The 21053-nt window shown below is 35.0% G+C and overlaps 5 protein-coding genes across 5 annotated transcripts; all 5 read left to right on the forward strand.

Moving 5' to 3' along the window:
• The first annotated feature begins 1014 nt into the window (after nucleotides 1–1014).
• LOC111715921 (transcriptional adapter 2B) lies at nucleotides 1015–5921 on the forward strand. Its single transcript, XM_023491329.1, has 7 exons — nucleotides 1015–1120; nucleotides 1896–1983; nucleotides 2163–2259; nucleotides 2837–3140; nucleotides 3503–3670; nucleotides 3750–4166; nucleotides 5088–5921. The coding sequence occupies exons 1-7, from the start codon at nucleotides 1043–1045 to the stop codon at nucleotides 5256–5258; spliced, it is 1323 nt and encodes a 440-aa protein (XP_023347097.1). The 5' UTR covers nucleotides 1015–1042; the 3' UTR covers nucleotides 5259–5921.
• LOC111715923 (enhancer of rudimentary homolog) lies at nucleotides 5911–7576 on the forward strand. Its single transcript, XM_023491331.1, has 3 exons — nucleotides 5911–6017; nucleotides 6172–6270; nucleotides 6867–7576. Exons 1-3 carry the CDS (start codon nucleotides 5928–5930, stop codon nucleotides 6981–6983), a joined length of 306 nt encoding a protein of 101 aa, XP_023347099.1. The 5' UTR covers nucleotides 5911–5927; the 3' UTR covers nucleotides 6984–7576.
• LOC111715922 (enhancer of rudimentary homolog) lies at nucleotides 7553–9326 on the forward strand. Its single transcript, XM_023491330.1, has 3 exons — nucleotides 7553–7668; nucleotides 8251–8349; nucleotides 9009–9326. Exons 1-3 carry the CDS (start codon nucleotides 7579–7581, stop codon nucleotides 9129–9131), a joined length of 312 nt encoding a protein of 103 aa, XP_023347098.1. The 5' UTR covers nucleotides 7553–7578; the 3' UTR covers nucleotides 9132–9326.
• Nucleotides 9321–11595, forward strand: LOC111715918 (nuclear migration protein nudC). The gene is made up of 3 exons (XM_023491325.1): nucleotides 9321–9873; nucleotides 10108–10266; nucleotides 11341–11595. Exons 1-3 carry the CDS (start codon nucleotides 9331–9333, stop codon nucleotides 11443–11445), a joined length of 807 nt encoding a protein of 268 aa, XP_023347093.1. The 5' UTR covers nucleotides 9321–9330; the 3' UTR covers nucleotides 11446–11595.
• A 1754-nt stretch (nucleotides 11596–13349) lies between these two features.
• On the forward strand, nucleotides 13350–21027 carry LOC111715925 (T-complex protein 1 subunit theta). Its single transcript, XM_023491333.1, has 12 exons — nucleotides 13350–13559; nucleotides 14469–14597; nucleotides 15370–15507; nucleotides 15879–16013; nucleotides 16365–16425; nucleotides 16735–16893; nucleotides 16969–17239; nucleotides 17455–17560; nucleotides 17926–18046; nucleotides 18968–19074; nucleotides 20114–20264; nucleotides 20726–21027. The coding sequence occupies exons 1-12, from the start codon at nucleotides 13468–13470 to the stop codon at nucleotides 20897–20899; spliced, it is 1644 nt and encodes a 547-aa protein (XP_023347101.1). The 5' UTR covers nucleotides 13350–13467; the 3' UTR covers nucleotides 20900–21027.
• The last annotated feature ends 26 nt before the right edge of the window (nucleotides 21028–21053 follow it).

Here is a 21053-nt window from a genome sequence, read left to right on the forward strand (position 1 = left end):
CCTAGACTGTCCTAGCCGCGGCGCTCGGTCCCCTAGCCAAACCTAACCCAACAATAATAAAAAATAAATAATAATAATTGTGCTGAAAAAGAAGTGGTCATGTACAAAATTGATTGGTTGGGGTGGGTCAAAAAATCGTTCCCTGGGACAGACACATTGGTTCAGTCCAAGTATAAGATTTTGATTACCAAAATGCTTGATTTCGGATTTTAATTTTTCTGCCACGTCCTGAAATTCACAAAATATGAGCTTATTGCTCAGTTAGATGAATCAAATATGAGAATTATTAAATTTAACAAGGAAAGCCAAGCCATGGTTAAGTATTCAATAAATTGCGGGACTGAACGAAGATATTTAGAATTTAGCTTGAAAAATACCTTGGTTAGTTCTGCTCTCTTGATGGGCGGAAGTGTTTTAAAGAGATCCGAGAACTCAGATTCAAATGCTTCCATGGACATTCCAGGTTTTGTTTTGGTTTTCTTCTGTGTTTTCCGACCCATTTTGTAAAGCCTTCAGATCTTAAAAGTGGAAAGAAAATTGGAGATATTTCTTATACTTATTAAGATTTAACATCACATTTAAAACATTTTAAATCTTAAATTAATAAAGTTTTATGTCATAACTATTAAATGTTGACCTTTAAACTTCTCTAACATAGTTTCAAGTTACCTTTTTCTTAAAGATCCTCAAATAATTGCAAAATATAACAATGTGTAGCAAAAGTTTATTTTTAGCAGACAAGGATTATTATTAAATTCTGAAACTTGCAGCAATTCCAAACCGGTTTTATCTTGTTTTCTACACAATCCACCCGGTTAGTTGCATTCCACCCCTCTAAATGGAATTAAAATTATCAAACACACACAAGTTTAGATTTCATTTCTCTGGCATAACGTTCTCTAAATTTTAAATATTATTCTGATTATTATTCGCCAGTTTTTTTCGTGTTTTGTCCGTTGTTTAACTTAATTTTTAAGTTTTTGGCAAAAGAAGTTTTCTTTAATCCTTAGAATTATAATGTTTTTATTCTTCTAGATGTAACATGGCTCCTGGGAAGTCTAAAGTTGATAATCCTGGGATAACGGAGATATTTACAAAGTTCTACTGCAACTACTGTCAGGTAATTATGTTTTTAATTTTCAACTCTTTATATTCTCACGATTGCAGCTGTTAATGGAAGTCTAGTAATTCCAATGATTGATCCCCCCACTCCACCCCTCTTCTCGATTAAATGGAGCTCGCCCAGCTGATTTTCAAAGAAATCACAATCTATCATAGAAAACGTTTTTTGACCCCACCCCCCTCGCCCCAGAAATACTTACAACCAATACTTTAAAGTAAATTAATGATTTATTTTTCAAGGTATAGGCTTAGACAATTTCTGGGCCAAGTTCTGTGGCTAGGATATGCCATGGGGCCGAACGCCGCGGCTTGCACATGCTAGGGGGCCGAGGCGGCCACATGTCCAACTTTCAACATGTGTAACATATGAGTTCTATTTACAGAATTGATGTGGGGGGTGGTGGTGTCCGAAAAGCGTCCTATAGGAAATGGCCTATTAACAGTTATGCAACAATCCAATTTTCAAACAGGTTTTTTGGCAATTTCCTAGAGAACGATTTTTGGATCACATCCCCTCCACCCTCCTCCTATCAATTTTGTACATCTTGTATTATTAATCATGTGGCCGTAGCGCCTGGCCTCCTAGCCTTTCCTAGCAGCGGCGCTCGGCCCCCTAGCCTATCCTTGACGCAGCGCCTGGTCCAGAAATTGTCTTAACTTAACCTAACCCAAAAATATTAACAAAAATGTACAAAATTGATAGGAGGGGGAGGGGGGGGGTCTAAAAATCGTATACTAGGACGGACCTAATTTTTTATATAAATTGTTTTCAGGACGAGTTGAACGGCTTAAGAGTGAGTTGTGCAGTTTGTGCAGACTTTGATCTCTGTCCGGACTGTTTTGCTTGTGGAGCTGAGATAGGAATGAATTAAATATTAAATAAATTAAAATTAAATTCTCGTAATAAGGACCAAAGTGTTGCGCACGATGTGATTTATCAACGAAATCTGTTTTAGTGGCGTACCTTTGTTCGACGTTCTATTCTATAATTGTTGTTTTCAAAATCTATTGTCTTTATTATTTAATTCATTTATTGCTAGGTTCACACAAGAATAATCATAAATATTATTTCTCCAATAATGGAAACTTTTCAATATTCCCGAAATCTCCCTGTAACGAGGATAAAGTCAGACGAAGGTAAATATTTTTAAAAAGTCTGTTAAACATTAATTTAATCAGATCTTCATTTTCTTACTTTAAATACGATATGGATTAAATGGGATTTTCTTTTGGAAATATTGAAAATTAATTTTTTCCAGACAAACGCATATTAAACCTGCAGGAAAACCTTTTTTGTTGAATCTCTTACAAGTTACACCTGAAGTACTTTTGCCCTATCCACCTTTTTGGCCCGGAGTTAATATTTTCTTGAATCTCATTACTCGTAGTAAACAAATTCTTGGGTCTTATAAACTGTAAAAACAAGCTCTTTGTTTAATTTATAAAAAATATTGTATTTTTATATTGTTTTCGTATTCCGATGCTTTGGGGAATAAAATAGGAATTTGGGCAAAAAGTTCTTTTATTTATTTTTATTATAAACATTCCAATCATCTCGGAGCAAGAAATCATTTTCAAAAGAAAGTTGGGTAAAATACATTTTCCCAAAAAATATTTTAAACTCGCTGAGGATTAAATCCATCCCGGTAAATTGGATCCATGATCTGAAGCCTAAGCATTTGAAAGATTTTCTTCAATTGTTGTGAATATCTAGAGCAAGCCTGGTGCAGGAGGTTGAGCTGGATGAGTGGAATGTCCGGGAGGATCATCTTCTCCTGGACGCTGTTGAGATGTTTGGTTACGGGAACTGGAAGGATATTGCTCGACATGTCGAGAGTAAAAATGAGTTCCAGGTCAAGGAGAGGTATATCAAGAGATATATCAACGGAGCTATCGGAACCCACACCTGGTCGGAGGAACTAAGAGGAATGGCAACGGATCACACTCAGAACTCTGACAGAGGTCCTCTTTCTCCCACACTGACGGGAAAACTTCCTCCGATCAATGTTGCACCCCAGGTCAGATCCCCCCCTCCTCTCAAAAACTGGAAGCGTAATTTCAAGTGACCTCACTTGCTAAGATGGCGATGCCCGAATCACAATCATAATTAAAAGCTTTGTATGATCAAGATGAGCTGGATATCCATGGTTTTAATATTTTAAATTGATTAGTTTTTAATCTTGATTCTCTACCAAAGTGGTTTGCGCATTTCTACTGTAGAAACCCTTACAGATATTATCAGATTAAAATACTTATGAATCTAGGAATCGTGCACTGTTTGCATGAAAGGTCACTTGAAATTACGCTTCAGGTCTTTTTTATGTACTTTAATCCCTTTTTTTTACTTCCACAACCAAAACAATTAAGTTTTCACTTGCAGGAAGCGCTAATACTGGGGTACATGCCGAATCGAGATGATTTCGAGGATTTCGACAAGAGCAACGAGGGGTTGGTTTCCCAAATCGGAGTCAAATCCGTCGAGGATGAAGATATTGATGTCGCCCTCAAACTGGCTCATGTAGATATGTATGAAAGATTACTGAGAGAGGTAAAATATTTAGATAAATACAGTTCATTTCTTAAGTAAATCTATTTCTTTTACGTCTGTTCATAAACTCGTATTACAGGAGGTACGAAGAAAGCGAGTTGCTCGTGATTATCAGCTAGTATCCACATACTTCAAGGAAAACCCATTAATTCCCTTCGGTGTAAAGATATCTCCACTGAAAATGGCGAGCATGTTGAAAATGAAGAAAACAGCTGATCCTAAACAAGAGATAACAGATGCTCTGAAACCATTCTGCCAGTTCAACACAAGTCAGGAGTTCAAGTCTCTGGTGGAGAACCTCTGCTATGAGAAGGATCTGAAACTGAGGATCAAGGAGATGATCAAGTATAGAGAGAACGGACTCATGGACTCCCGTCACCTTGTCTCTTTCGAGAAGCTGAGGTTTAAGCGGGAGTTCAAGAAAAGACCGAAAGACCGGAAGATCGGTGGAAAGGTTGTCCGTCTTCTGCCTAGGCCTGGAGACTACAGTTTACAGGTAACAGTCCCTTTACTATTACATTCCCAGAATATGTCCCACCACTCTTCTCCGTTCAAGGTTGTATAATAAGGTTGCTCACTCTCGATGCGCTACAATGTACGGAATATGTCGTCTCATTATAATTGATAGATAGAATCCGTACATGACGTCACTCTCTCCTCTAAAATCAGTGACGTCATATGCGGATTCTATCTATCTATGCTAAGTAGAGGACATTCTCCGAACATTGAAGCGCATCGAGAGTAAGCAACCTAATTATACAACCTTGGCTCTGTCCTTGGAATCTGGTTTTAAAAATAGTCTGAAATTTAGAGTCTTGATTGATATTAGTTATTCTTGAGCTCTCCTTGTTTACAGTGAGAATATTTCTTGACGTTTTCTTGACATATTAGATTAATTGGAAACCAGGTTCATTTGTTACATTGATGTGACGTTAAAAAGAGTTCGGGCGTGAGATAATGCTTGATTAGTAATTAAACACTTTCCCCACAATATTCACAATATCAAATTATGGATGCATTGAGAAACATCTTGATAAACACCTGGTGAACGTAAACACGAATCTAAAATAGTTTTTTATTGTAGAAATACTAGAACAGATTTAAATAAACGATATTTCGTCTTGAATGTCGTCTTCTTTTCAAAGAATTAAAAAAGTATATCTTTGCATCTATCTATTGTAATACATTACATTAATTAGTCGTAATGATCAAAAGAATGTATTGAATATATTTAAATATTTTGAAATTTGATGTTTAAGACTGTACCTCGGGCAATATCACACGCCCGGACACTTTTTAACATGCCACCGGATCCAGGATCCAAATCCGCAAAAAAAATGAAATGAATCTGGTAACATTATCTGGTGCGCCACCTAAATAAAATGTGGGATACAACTGTCAATATTTGTATGTTTAGGCAATGTTGGATGTTGAGTATGAAACTAACCCCAGTCCGACCAACAACTCCGTGAAGAAGAAGAAGGGAAAGAAGGTTTGGTCCCGGAAAAAGTTGAAGACCGGTAGACGACTGTTACTACAGATGGGGTGCACACTCACGGCCCCCGCCTCTGATCCCGGATCAGATTAGTTCTTTATCTTACGCTCGCCGAAAATTTTTGCAATTAATAATTTATGTTTTTTTTGAGAAATGGGATTGTTTTGTAATCTTAAATACTTAAGTACCTGATTTAAAGCAGAAAATTTATCTGATTTTTTCAGCGATTATGCATCCACACAGAGATGCAATCAAGCATGCACCCTTTTATGTAACGTTATTAATACTTTACAAAAACCTGTTTGAAATTTTAAAGTATAGAGCACATACTTTTATCTTCTTTGAAGATTAATGACACGTGAACACGTTATTTGTAAAAAAAAGTAACTCCCGTTTTTTAAAAAAAAATTTCAAAAAGAAAATAAATTTGTAGGCATGCTGAAATGTAAATCCTTTTTGTTGTTATAATATGTTCGTAATCTCGACAAGTTGTCTAAAGCTTTTAAAACAAAATATTAAGACAACTTGTTAAATTAATATTGTATTTTGTAAAATTTATTTTCTTCAAATGTACTGATGTACATCAAGTTGAGCAATTGCGGTACAGTACATAATAATGTACTGATACCCATCAGGTTCATGAATTGATGTACATTGTGCATGCAATTGTACAGCGGAGAGAAGTTAAATTAATGTGTCATGTTGTACAACTAGGTTAATTATATACATGTACATGTAGCTGTTAATATATCTAGATCAAGGATGTCCCACACAATCCTGTTGGTGCAGCCGGGGGTCAAGCTGGACACGAGGACGTACACAGACTTCGAGACGATCAGTGAATGTCTGGAGGTTTGCTCAAATTTGATTTTCATTTTTAAAATCCATAAAAATATCAAGAAATTTTCAAACGCAATCGATTAATTATTCTTGTCCTGGTATTATCTATCTTTTCTTTCAATCTTGTTACATATTCCTATTAAAGTTTTGATAAATGGTATTGTAGGGTGTTTGCAAGATATACGAGGAGCACTTGAAGAGAAATAATCCAAATATTCCCAGCATCACATACGATATATCTCAACTATTCTCATTTGTAGACGAGGTAAGCTCATTTTAATTGCCTAAATTTTGTAGGGTTTAAAGGATCCTTAGCAATCACTTTCTTAGAATGTCATGCTAGTCTGGGGAATATATTTTCTTGAAAAATCATCTCCACCGCTCCGAACATAATGTTTCTCCCTCATAAATCATGTAGTGTGCCCAAAATGTACGGATTGTACGGATTTTTAGTTAAATTTGACGGATTTTTAGCCTGGAAATACACCTTTTTTGACTCATTTTAGCAAATTTTGCATGAAAATTTGCAAAAATCTCGTGAAAATGAAGTTAGTTTAACTTATTTTCTGCATTCTAAATAATAATTAGGTTCTTCGTGTTTTAATTGACGATCAAAATTCATTCATGATTTTTCGAGAAAATTGATTTTTGTTAAATAATGAGTTTTTTAAAAAGCTTAAAGAAACTTCTCTTCTGTATATTTATTCTGTTTTTAGCATTTACATTTTCCTTTACAAATCGTAGTAAATTATAAGTAAATCTTCCATCAAGTTTCGACTTTTCACTTTTTTGGATTTATTTTATCTTTAAGAGGAGATAAAATGTTGTTCACATTTTATTTTAAAGAAAATATTGTTTTAGTTAGCCGACCTGTCCTGTCTGGTCTACGAGAAATCAACCAACACCTATATCCCCTACAACAAGGAGTGGATAAAAGAGAAAATATTCATGCTTCTCCGGACTCAGGCTAGCAAGTGAACTAGGAGATTCATCCTTCGGACTCATGCTAGTAATTGAACCAGAAGATTAATCCTTCTCCGGACTCAATCTTCTAAGTGAACCAGGAGATTAATCCTTCTCTGGACTCATGCTTCTAAGTGAACCAGGAGATTAATCCTTCTCCGGACTCAGGCTTCTAAGTGAACCAGGAGGTTCAATTATCTCCACTCAGGCTAGCAAGTGAACTAGGAGAACTAGGACGTAGCCCAGCACTTGAACCATCATACTTTTCATTCAGTGGGAAAAATCTGAAAAATATCAAGAATCGAGACAAAAAAAAATAATAATTAGTGAAAGCGATGTAATTAAATATCTAAATATTTATCATTTGCTCAGCATTTTTTTTGTCATGCTACCGTACCAAACTTAAAGATCGCCGATTGATTATACCGATAATTGTAAAGATCTTACTGTTAATAATGCATTAAATAAGTCCCATGTTACACGTTGTATTTAACTTAGCTTCACATTCTTAGTTGTTTTAAGATAACAGTATAAAATTTTCTTTTGCACACGTCAAGCGTGCATTTTTGTTAAGTTTGGATAAATTAGATTTGTTGTATTTTCAGAAAGAATGTCGCACACAATCTTGTTGGTTCAACCTGCCTCTAAGCCAGAGTCTAGAACCTACACAGACTACGAGTCCGTCAACGAGTGCATGGAGGTTATTATTAGCAAAGTATTATTATCAAATAAACCATATATAGTTAGTAGCTGGATACACAACTGGCCATTTCGGCTGCTAGCCATTTAACGCAAATACACGGGCGTTAAATAGTGTGTTAACCCGGATGGATTCCAGGCCGCATGTAGATGCGCTTCATCCTTAGGGCCGTCTTGGGGTTCCATTTCGCATTTCCTTTCAGATATTGTAATTATTGTTATAAATTAGTTAGAAACTTTTAAATGTGCAGATTGAGTTAAACTTTTTCATTCGGGAGATTAGCTAATTGGTCTAATCTGAAGTTTTGGGGAAATTGAATAATCTCCCGGTCGCATAAAATAAAATGAGTTATTTATAATTGCACCAATTTATCATTTCCCAAATAAGAACACATAGCTTTGAAGCTAGATTTGAAATGAATGAAATATAGCGTATAGAGTAGGTATTAGGCGAACAAGTGTGGGTTGACCTAGTTTTCTCTCAAAATTCTCAAGATATCAAGAACTTATTTGTTGTGGTGACCTCTGTATTGAAGAAGAATACAATCATTATTTCTTTAAACAATGATTGTGTTATTTGTAGGGAGTTTGCAAGATATACGAAGAGCATCTCAAGAGGAAGCATTCCGATATTCCCAGCATTACTTACGATATATCTCAGCTATTCGAGTTCATCGACCAGGTTTATTTTTTATTCCGATATTTCCAGTATTGCTTACGATATATCCCAGCTATTCGAGTTCATCGACCTGGTTTATTTTTTATTCCGATATTCCCAGCATTACTTACGATATATCTCAGCTATTCGAGTTCATCGACCAGGTTTATTTTTTATTCCGATATTTACAGTATTGCTTACGATATATCCCAGCTATTCGAGTTCATCGACCAGGTTTATTTTTTATTCCGATATTCCCAGCATTACTTACGATATATCTCAGCTATTCGAGTTCATCGACCAGGTTTATTTTTTATTCCGATATTTACAGTATTGCTTACGATATATCCCAGCTATTCGAGTTCATCGACCAGGTTTATTTTTTATTCCGATATATGCCCAGCATTACTTGCTATGTATGTCCACTTCTCGAATCCATCGACCGGGTTTATATATTTTTTCCCCTATATATCTAACGTTTCTATTTACCTAACATCGACCAGGTTTATTTTTATTATCAACAGAGTCTCTTGGAAAAGTTAATTTGCTTAAGTTCTTTATTGATTCATTATTTTTTTACATAAATGTATGTTTTACTTCATTAGTATTGATTTAACTTGTTAACTTTAGATGAATCCCATTAAAAATGTATTCAGGAATTAAAATCCAACTTTTATTTTCAGTTGGCTGATTTATCTTGCCTGGTCTATCAGAAATCCACCAACACCTACGCTCCGTACAACAAGGAGTGGATCAAGGAGAAGATCTATATCCTGCTGAGAAGACAGGCCAGCAGGGCAACATAGATCCCGTCTTACCTCAACATGTATCTGATCATCTCACGAAGAAATCCATTGTCTATTATTGATTGCCTAGTGAAGGCTTGTTATTGTTTGCAAATCATATCCTCGTATTTTTGTCGTTTTTTCCGATGAGGAATAATTAAGTTTTTTTTTATCCTGTACAAATATTTCATTTTCAACACAATTTTCATTTTCAGATAATATGCCGTCTGCTCCTACGGATAAGTTTGACGGTCTTCTCCTGGGAATGGCCCAGGAGTGTGAAGGCGGGGTTCAGGAGATGTTGGACGTAATCTTTAGTTTCCTCGCCAGAAAGACCGACTTCTACACTAGTGGGATGGAGGAGAAGGCAGAGAAGTTAGTCATGGAGAAGTATAGAAAACATGGAGAGTCAGCGCGCAAAGAAGCAGCAGCTAAGAAAGCCAGAAATGAGGAAGCTGATAGAAAAATGCGCGAACGAAGAGAACGTGAAGAGAAGGAACAAAGTGAGGAACCAAAAATTTGCGAAGTTTCCGAAGATGAAGCTAAGAAAATTGAGGAGGAAGAAAAGTTGAAAAAGGCTAAACCTGAAGCCGAGAAACCCAAAGAGAACGGAGATAGTAAAAAGAAGGATGAAGAGGAGGAGGATGAAGATAAGGGAAAATTGAAACCGAACTCACGGAACGGAGCTGATCTGACAGATTACAATTGGGGACAAACTTTGGAAGAAATTGAGCTGAGAATACCTCTAGGAGGAGCATATAGGGTAGGAGTATATTTCGTCCCTTAACAATGAATTTCAGTAAAATTAAAAATTGTCTTTTTAATTCCTGAGATTAATCCATTAAGAAAAAATGTATAAGGACCAAATCTACGAGTGTTGGCTACAAGTTTTTGATATTAAAATAGAGAAACACAGGCATTCTATTGGTTGATCGCACTTAAGTCATGAGTCGTTTAAAACCATGTTAACAATACGGTTATTTTATTTTATTTTCAGGCGAAGGATTTAATTATAGAAATAGAGAAGAAGCATCTGAAGGTTGGAATACGCGGGAAACCGTTTATAATTGATGGAGATCTTCTCAAGGAGATCAAGAGGGAGGAGAGTGCCTGGGTTCTAGAGGATAAAAAATGTGTACTAATTAACTTAGAGAAGGTAAGGTTTCCTTCTAGGGTATAATTGAAACAACCCCCCCCCCCCTACAGCCTGGAAAATATTGTATACAGTCTTAGCTAGAACTCAGTGGAAGGATTTTCGTCTTTTTTCTTCATTCTTATCCTGAGTTATGTTTTAAGAACTTAATTTTCCCGACAGTTTTTGATGCTATATCGTTTGCACTAATGTCCGATTGAACTAACGTACTTTTCCACTAAAGTCAGCTGATCAGTAACACTTGTGGCCCCAGCGCCCGGCCCCCTAGCAGCTGTCCTAGCCGCGGCGCTCGGCCTCCTAGCCTGTCCAAGTCGCAGTGCTCGGCCCAGAAATTGTCTAAACCTAACCTAACCCTCAAATAAGACGTTAGCGCGAATGTACGTTAGTCCGATCAATCATTAGTGCAAACGAAACGACACCCATTTTTTAATAAAAAAAAATAGTGAAGACGACAATCATTCTATTCTACTGTTTTCTGGTTACCACTGTTTATAACCGTAATTAGACAATTAACAGATTGGCAGTTGACAATAAAAAATATTGCTTTTTGGCATCGGTGGAACTTTGGCGCAAATTAATGTTTTCTAAAACCCAGTTATTTAGTTTGGTTTAGAGACATGACTCTTCTTGTACAGGGTGTCCAAACAAACAGGGGACTTAAGTGACTACTTCTATATTGTCTGCATTTCGCGTGGTATTACTACGTGAACACTATTTTTTTATAATTCCAGTTAAGACAGTTAATAATCAAAACAGCTCCAAATTCCAAAATTTAGTCTATTATATTTGCATCTTCAAAATTGACGGGAGATATTAGGATATCTGTCAAAATTTTATTAAATCACAACGAAATCTTTAAAATGTTTAATATCTCCATCAATTTTAAAATGCAAAGAAGACAAGAGCAAGTTTACAAAAGCTCAGAAGACGTTGAGTCTTTATTTGACAACTCGTGTCTTTTTTCAGCTATCGGAAATCAAAAACGATTTTCAAGTCGTCTCTGAAATCCCTTGTTTATTGAGACACTCTGTAACTTTAAGTATTTTTACCTGATGGAAATTATTTATTATTGTTTAGGAGATGGGTAAACCTACAAGTGATGAACAGAAGAAGCAAGATACTCTCAAAGCATTCATGGCTCAGCATCCAGAGATGGATTTCTCCAACTGCAAGTTTAACTAAGCCTCTAGTCCTTTCTTTGTCCCTGATGCACTGATCAAGAATCAAATCTAAATATAAATATACTTATACACTACGTTTTGCCCAACTCCGTGAAATATCTGTGATTTCGAATGAATGCATTGTTTGGTGTAATAAATCATTTTTTAGTAATTATTTGTAATTTTATGTCACCCTCCATTTCACATTGTACCCTTTGAACCTTAATCGGAGTAATAATTAGAAACTTCATTCAATCGTCTTAGCAGCATAAAAACCATAATTGAATAAAGTCGATGATTTGAACGTTAAAAATGAGGATATCTCTATTTATCCTTGATCAGCCAAAGGTTTAAAAGGTAGGCCAGTCCGCCCTCTCAAAGTTTTAAAATAGAGCACAGTTTTTTGTACTATTTAGGAAGTTTATAATATTTTTTTTAATAGTTCAAAATTATTTTTTATTTTCACTATTTTGTATTTTTGTGAAAAAAAACCAACATGCACAAGGAAAATTATTGTTCAACAGGATCAAATTGTTAATTTATTTCGTTTATTTTTTTCCAGAGATATTCTAGGATGGCCATTTTAGGTATTAATTTTAGAGTTATTTTTGAAACCAAAATCAAAATATAAGATCCTGTAAAACAAAGTTTAAAGGATAAATATGAATGGAAAAATTTCAGTTTTCAGCTGAAGGGTTTTGTTCTGAAATGTTGGATGGGTCAGTCTGCTAAACAATCCAGAGATGATTCCAAGGATGTACAGGGGGAGGGAGACCAAACCCGACCTAAGTTCAGAAGAATTTCAGAGTTTAAGCATCTTTCGAAGTGTCTGTTCACATAATAAATCAATTCATCCTTGATCAGACAAAGGTTTAAAGAGTAGCCTATAGAGAAATAAGAATACCTCAATTCATCCTTGATCAGACAAAGGTTTAAAGAGTAGTCTAAAAAATAAGAATACCTCAATTCATCCTTGAGTAGACAAAGGTTTAAAGAGAAATAAGAATATATCAATACATCCTTGATCAGACAAAGGTTTAAAGAGTAGTCTATAGAGGAATAAGAATATATTAATTCATCCTTGATCAGTCAAAGGTTAAAAAAGTAGCCTATAGAGATATAAGAATATATCAATACATCCTTGATCAGACAAAGGTTTAAATAGTAGTCTATAGAGAAATAAGAATATATCAATACTTCTATGATCAGACAAAGGTTTAAAGAGTAGTCTATAGAGAAATAAAAATACCTCAATTCATCCTTGATCAGACAAGGTTTAAAGAGTAGATTATAGAGAAATAGGAATATATCAATACATCCTTGATCAGACAAAGGTTTAAAGAGTTATAGTCTAGAGGAACAAGAATATATTAATTCATCTTTGATCAGACAAAGGTTTAAAGAGTAGTCTATAGAGAAATAAGAATATATCAATACTTCTATGATCAGACAAAGGTTTAAAGAGTTATAGTCTAGAGGAATAAGAATATATTAATTCATCTTTAATCAGACAAAGGTTTAAAGAGAAGTCTATAAAGAAATAGGAATATATCAATACATCCTCGATCAGACAAAGGTTTAAAGAGTAGTCTATACAGAAATAGGAATATATCAATTCATCCTTGATCAGACTCATCAGACAAAGGTTCAAAAAGTAGTTAGAAGTCGGATTCCGATTCCAATATTTCAAACCTTATACGAATAATGTCTGCTGATATGTTCTTATTAGTCATTGTTGCATTCCACCCTCCATGGAACGTGCTGGAAACATCCAGATATTCGGAACACCGGCTATTTATTTTATTTTCAGAAATTTTTACAATTATTGATTTAACAATTTAATGAATTATTTATTTTCTTTGTTAAATAATCTTATATACTATAATAGCTGAAATTGCTGAATGTGTGTGTTGTGATTTTAATGAAAAATATCTGAATATCTTGATCATACATTCTTCGGCATGATTCAAAGAATTCAATGGGAGTTTTCGTTCAGCTTTGTGATAACTAGGTTTTTTCTATAGAATATACAAAGAACTGGACAATGGCTATGCACGTACCCCGCGCTCCTGGTTTCTCCTCCATGATGAAGGATGGAGCCAGGTTCTTCTCTGGACTGGAAGAAGCTGTGATAAGGTTCGTTGTACACAAAGATACAGTATTACGCATTAAGGATGAGACTGGAAAGACGACTGTATGGAATATATATTGTCTGTGTCCTCATAATTCGTGGTTCTCTGCAACTGTTGGGTCCGTCCTAGTATACGATTCTTGGACCCCACCCCCTCTTATAAATTTTGCACATGACCACTTATTTTCAGCAAAGTTAGTATTGTTTTTTTCTTCATTATTTTAGGGTTAGATTAGGCAAAGAGCGCTACGGTTAGGACAGGCTAGTGGACTGAACGCCGCGGCTAGGACAGGCTATGTGGCCGGGCGCTGCGGCGACATGATCATTATAACTATGTGTTACATATGAAATCCATGTACAAAATTGATAGGAGGGGGAGAGGAAGCGGGGGGTCCAAAAATCGTTCTTTATAAAATTACCCAACTGTCATCATTTTTCTTGCTTTGCCTTTAAATAAGCTTTAAAGTAAATATAATCATGGCAGTGGACTGAAATCGTTGGTAATTTTCTAGAGATAGATTTTTAGATCTTCAGAGACCTTAGGATACCCTCTTTTCCCACAGAATTACAATTGCTTTGAATTTAAATCTTGTTTTCATCTTGGATTATCATATCTCGAGTTTCAGGTCGTCTTTACAGGCTCAGCCTTTATGGGTAACCCTGTATAATGTTTATCTACGATTCCAAAAATCGTATACTAGGACAGAGCCCCTTTATTCATAGTAACAATTATATACTCAAGTATTATCTAGATTAATTTAAAAAACTAAAAACAGTATCTTCATTTGTCATTTTAAGCAAAAACCTGCTTTCTCCAATCCATTTCTAGAGCCCCTACCCACTCAACCCCATCTATATTAGACAAAAATAGGGTTAATGATTTTTGTATTTTATGATGTTTATTTGTGTTTTAGAAATATTGGCGCTTGCAAGGAATTTGCAGAAACAGTGCAGACCTGTTATGGACCCAACGGGATGAATAAGATGGTGATCAATCATCTGGAGAAGTTGTTTGTCACAAACGATGCTGCCACAATTATCAGGTTTGATCAGTGAACCGTGTTTCCATCGTGGGCAAATGGTCACAGTTATTATATTATAATTAAAAAAAAATATAGAAATAAAACTTGTTATTTAATATCACCCCCCCCCCCTTCCCCCCCCCTCATCACTTTTTATATTTTGGTTCTGTTTTTATCGCACTTTTTACCCTAAAATTAATCAGTGCTTAGTATCCATTTAATTTTGATGCGGATCCGGATCCTGAATCTGCACTGGAGAAAAAGGATCCGGATCCAAATCCGGATCCGGATCCAGGTCATTTCTTAAAGATATACTAATTTTTTTAACAAAAAAAATTTTCAAATTTTGTTTATTTTTTTCCGCCTATTTTTCTCTTAAAACTTGATGAACAGTTCAAAAAATGAGGAAATTTTTATAATCTCACTTTTTCAAAGTTCAGATTTGGGTTAAACTTGTAAAAAAGTTATTTTTTTCAGTTTTTGGTTGACATTTTACTCCTTGGATCCGGATCCAGGAAGCCAAAATCTTGCGGGTTCAACGGATCCGGATCCTAAGCACTGAATAATTAATTTACATGTCCCTTCACTCTTCAGGCTAAAATTATTGTTTCATACGTTTAAAATGAAATACTACCGAAGTGGGGATAAAACTCTGCATCAACAAGGGAGGGGGGGGGGGGGATCCCTCGGACTTAAAGTTGACGTAAAGGTTTAGAACAGTAGTTCCACAATTGATATTTTAATGCTTGATTCATGTATTTTTTCTCCAGTAATAATTTTTTAACTTTTGCAGGGAATTGGAGGTTGAGCACCCCGCCGCCAAGATGGTTATCCTCGGTTCCCAGATGCAGGAGAACGAGGTCGGAGATGCCACAAACTTTGTCATTATTTTGGCCGGTCAACTCTTAAAGGAGTCAGAAGATCTGATAAGGTCAGTTAACGATTGTTATTAATAGTAAATTTTTTTTAAATACTCAAATTTTAAAGCAACGATTTTTCTTCTATGCTTTTATTCATAAAAAGCTTTCTTGCCTTATCAAAAATTTATACAGCCAAGAGTCTATGTAGAAAAGCCGCAACATCAAGTGTTACCAATCTCGGCCCAAAAAGCCAGTATATTATTTATATTGAATGAACGACCTTTAAGAAACTGCAAAAATAATTCAAAAACTAAATTTATTTTTTTTAAAGTGAAAAAATGTGTCTGGTATTTTCACATCTTTCTCAGCTTTGTCCTACCCCCTCCCCCCCCTATTCTTAAAAATTAAAGAATGTCCAAATAAATAATTATATTATTTGAAGGATGGGTTTGAAACCCACCGAGGTTGCTGATGGATATGAGAGAGCTCTAGAGAAAGCTCTGGAGGTTCTGGAGACCCTGGCTTGTGCCGAGGTTAAGAATACCAAGGACCACAAGGAGGTTGAGAAGGCTATTAGGTGCGTGTAATATTTTGTTTTCTTAAACATGTTTTAATGACAAACTCAAATGTTAAGTAATTAGAGATTGATAAATAGATGCATGAGGATTGATAAAATTCCAGAAGAAATTCTGCGGCCGTTGATTTTTCGGAATGTTCAATTTTAACAAAATAAATATTTTTTTAGTCTAATCTTGGAATTACAAATTATTATAATAAAATGAATGTGGACTATAAACAGATTATCATAATCATAACATATTTTCGAACTAAAAGCTCGTTGAAGTAGTGCCGGTGTCCTTTAAACTACGTATTTAGCATCAAATTAAGTGCAATTGTGAAAGTTTTACTCACTCAATACTTTGTCTAGATCTGCAGTTATGTCCAAACAGTACGGAAGCGAAGACTATTTGGCAGATCTTATCACAAAGGTAGGATTTAAGTGCACTGTTTTATAAATTACACTAATAATTACTTGCACTAATTAAATTGGCGAGGAAAAAATGAAAAATTCAATAATTCAATCGAAAGCAACGAATGTTGAATATCTTGTATGTGCAATATGCAACTTCGCTTATTATTTTTATATTTTGTTTCTGTACCAACTAATACGTTGTTAGACTGTAAAAAAGTCAAATTCTTTTTTCCTATTTTACTTTCAAATGTCCTAAATTTTCAGTATTTGTAATAAAATTATTTGCAATCTTATGGGGAAATCATGCTGTACTATTATTGTTTAGGCTTGTATCTCTATACTCCCTGAGAAGACGACCTTCAATGTGGACAATGTAAGAATCTGCAAGATTGTTGGAGGAGGTCTCCTTAGCTCAACAGTCGTACAGGGAATGGTTTTCAGAAGAGTCGTAGAATCTACAGTTACCAAAAAAGAGAATTGCAAAGTATGTATCACTGTCACTTTTGTAAATAAATTTACATCCAAAAACAAGAACGCTTAAGAATGATAAAATCTCTAGGTTGCTGTTTACACTTGCCCCGTAGACGCTCTACAGACCGAGACCAAGGGAACTGTTCTGATCAAGACCGCTGAGGAGCTCACCAACTTTAGCAGGGGGGAGGAGTCACAGCTGGAGAACCAGATCAAGGCCATCGCTGACGCCGGTGTCGGAGTTATTGTCTCCGGAGGCAAGATTGGAGATATGGCTATGCATTACATTAACAAATACGGAATGATGGCTGTTAGACTTATGTCCAAGTGGGATATCAGAAGACTCGCAAGAGCTACAGGTAAAACTCACATTTTTCAAAACTAACAATAAAATTAACGTCACTTTTATCAATTTTTCGGTGAATAATCAAAATTATTCCACGGTTTTTCTTTTAATATTATAACAATAATACTTTTATCAATTTTTCGTCGGGTATTGTTTAAATTACCGGGTAAAAAATTAAGATAACACCTTTCAAGTTATAAGTTATTTTACATGTTAATAAATGCTTAGGAGCAACTGCTCTACCAAGGATGACTGCCCCTACTGCTGAGGAACTAGGTATGGCAGAGTCTGTTCAGATCGATGAACTTGGAGATACTGAGATTGTTGTCTTCAGGTTAGTTTATCATGAATTATGCTGTTAAAAAGTTATTATGAGTGATAAAAGGTTATTTATGAAAGATAATAGGTTAGTTTATCATGAATTATGCTGTTAAAAAGTTATTATGAGTGATAAAAGGTTATTTATGAAAGATAATAGGTTAGTTTATCATGAATTATGCTTTTAATAAGTTATTCATGAGTGGTAATAGGTTAGTTTATCATGAATTATGCTTTTAATAAGTTATTTATGAGTGATAATAGGTTAGTTTATCATGAAATATGCTTTTAATAAGTTATCTATGAGAGATAATAGCTATTTAGAAAAAACAATGGGGTGCGAAAGTATAAACGAAATTTTTTTATTTTTTTTATATTTAGGGTTGGAACTAAAGAATCCCGAGTTGTAACAGTTGTTGTCCGAGGCTCTACAGACAATTATATGGATGATATTGAGAGAGCTATCGATGATGGAGTTAACGTCTTCAAGGGATTGTGTAAAGTAAGTTGAAAATATTACTTTAAACTAAAGGGAAATTTTGGTAATTGTTTTTTACCATCAAGGGTCTCTAACATGGGTACTGGAATTGGGTATCGCAACGAGGCTCGCGCACGAATGAAAGGTCGATACGGTACGTGGAAGATCTGTACGTGTCTGACGTCACTGAATTAAACTATTGGTGGAGAATTCCCAGTGCGCCAAAGAAATGCCAATCACAATCATGCGTATACTCGCCTACAACAGATCTTATCCCAAGACAATTCTAGGACCAGTGCCCTAGCCTCTGTGTCCTGTACCGGTGTCATGCCTGCAGAGAACTCGTACCTGCAGCGAACTCTGGTTATGCACGCGGCAAAGCGCAAGTTTCTTGAAATGTAAACAAACAAGAAAAAATAGAAAAGTTGAAATTGCGTGTGCAAGCATAATAGGGCAGGGGGGGGTCTAAAATCCCGATATTAGAACTGAAACAAATCAGTTCCATGAATCCAAGTGTTTGTTTATGTTTAAAGAATCTTGCGCTTTGCCGCGTAGCATAACCAGAGTTCGCTGCAGGTACGAGTTCTCTCCAGGCATCACACCTGGTTATGACGTAGGCAAGGTACAGAAGCTAGAATCACTATAATTGTATGACTACCTTACCCTATTCCAGTGCTAATGGTCTCTAAGACCAGTTTTACCTACAAAACATCCCGGGAAGGATAGTGAAGAAATATTTACAGGTCAAACTTGTAAAGGGAAGGGAATTCTATTAAATCCGAGATGAAGATTGAAGCTGTATTTATCTAATAATTATTTCCATATTTCTTAAACAATTATTAATGTTAGCTCCTTCAACAGTTTTTAATTTTGGGCACAAGTTGGGAAAGATCATCTAGACATGTTTAATCTTGTCGACGATATGCTGATGGTAACATGTTCCAGGATGGAAGATTAACTGCTGGTGGAGGAGCTACTGAGATAGAACTAGCTCAACAGCTGGCTGCTTGGGGAGAAACCCATCCTGGACTTGAACAGTACAGTATTGGAAAGTAAGTTGAACTCCATTTTTAATCAACGTTTATAGTTGAAAATATCTTGTTGGAACCGTACTTGCAGCATAATTAAGTTTTTGTCACAAACCATAGGGATTTTTTTTAAATACAAGAACTTCTAACTCGGCTTAAACCCTGATTTTCAGAGTCCAAAATTTTTGCTAGCTGAAGGTGATACTTAAAACTAATTAATATACTTCATAGTCTGAATTGAGTATTAAAAAAAATAGATTTTGATAATAGTAATCAGAGCTGAAAACTTTAGAATGAGATATCCTTAATCACGATCGCTTAATCTAATTATCCAATGTACACACTTTTGATTTTCTTCTTAATCCTCTTGTTTGGATATTTTAACGTATAAAAGTTACGTTTTATAACAATTACAGATACAATGCTATATCGATTGGACTAATATCTGATTGAATTAAAGTTAGTTGTTCACAAGCCGGCTTTTATAGCATTTTAACAAATATAAATTTAATCTTGTAAATATAAACTTATTAAAAAAAAACATATTTTAGTGTCATTTTCAACGTTATTCTTAATAAACATTAAACATTAATCCAAAACTTACGTTCTTTTAATCGATGTTTAGTTCAATAGATATGACCCCATCAACACCAGAAATCAAAATCGGTTTTTCAAAAGTTAAAGTGTACAACATAACATAACACCCTGATTGGTTTAATTTAACTTCTTTCTTGGATATCGAATGCATTTTAATATACATTTTGGGTTTAGTAAAATTAGGAGTTAAGCATTAATCTTGATACCTACCATTCTAAAGTTTTAAGCTCAGTTTATTTACCTTACTTTCAAAGATTTCTTACTAAACCTTAGATTAGCTGAATTGATTATCAAAAAAAATGAAAAAATTCAAGAAATCGTCATATTCATTGTTCTTATCAATTTTATTATAAATAAAATTATAAATACATATGTAAAAAGATTAACAATATAAAAAAATTGTATCTTTTTGAACGATATTATTTAAAAGTTATATGATATTTTTGTCCAATAAGTATCTGTAAAGGTTTGCTCAAGCTCTTGAAGTTATTCCCCGAGTCCTGGCAGAGAACAGCGGAGTTAAACCTAAAGAAGTAATCAGTAAACTCTACGCAGCTCACAGCGAGGGAAAGAAAAATGTCGGGTTCGACATCGAAGGAGAGAGCGGAGATGTCAAGGTATGTTATTATTGAATTCAATATTTTTTTTCGGTTTTGGGACATATTATTCATAACAATATTGTAGGTAGAACCTCTCATAGATTGGACATAAAATGATGGCACATTTAACAGACGAGAAAAGTGTGTTTCCGGCTTTCGCATTTCTTAAAAATAGCCGTGTATAAACATGTAATAAGAAAGATAATATTGGGAAGGAAATGCATTGTCTAGTGTTTAAGCAATTCCTAACCTTCCATGATTTGTGATGTGATGTGATGTGATGTGATGTGATGTGATGTGATGTGATGTGATGTGATGTGATGTGATGTGATGTGATGTGATGTGATGTGATGTGATGTGATGTGATGTGATGTGACCATGAAATGTTTTCTTTGAATTGTCTGCAGACTTCTGTTTCCCTATTTTATTTTGTTATATACTTATCTTGATTTATGGCTTTAAAATATTTAAAATATTAGGATTGTGCTGAGAGCGGTGTGTTTGACCTCCTTCTTGCCAAGAAATGGGCCTTGAAATACGCCACCAGCGCCGCATGCACTGTTCTAAGAGTGGACCAGATTATTATGGCGAAACGTGCCGGTGGACCCAAACCAAGAGATACCTCCGGACCCATGGACCAGGATGATGATTAAACACGAACAGATCTCAACAATCCGAGTATTCATTCCGTGAGTCTAAAGTCCAGTTTAAATGTATTGCGCTAATTAATCACTAACTTGAGAAGCCTTGCTCCTAAATACACCTTGTATAATGCTCTAAAGAAAGTCTTTTTTAACTGTAATTTCT

Source organism: Eurytemora carolleeae, unplaced genomic scaffold, assembly GCF_000591075.1.
Source record: "Eurytemora carolleeae unplaced genomic scaffold, Eaff_2.0 scaffold1489, whole genome shotgun sequence".
Lineage (NCBI taxonomy): Eukaryota > Metazoa > Arthropoda > Copepoda > Calanoida > Temoridae > Eurytemora > Eurytemora carolleeae.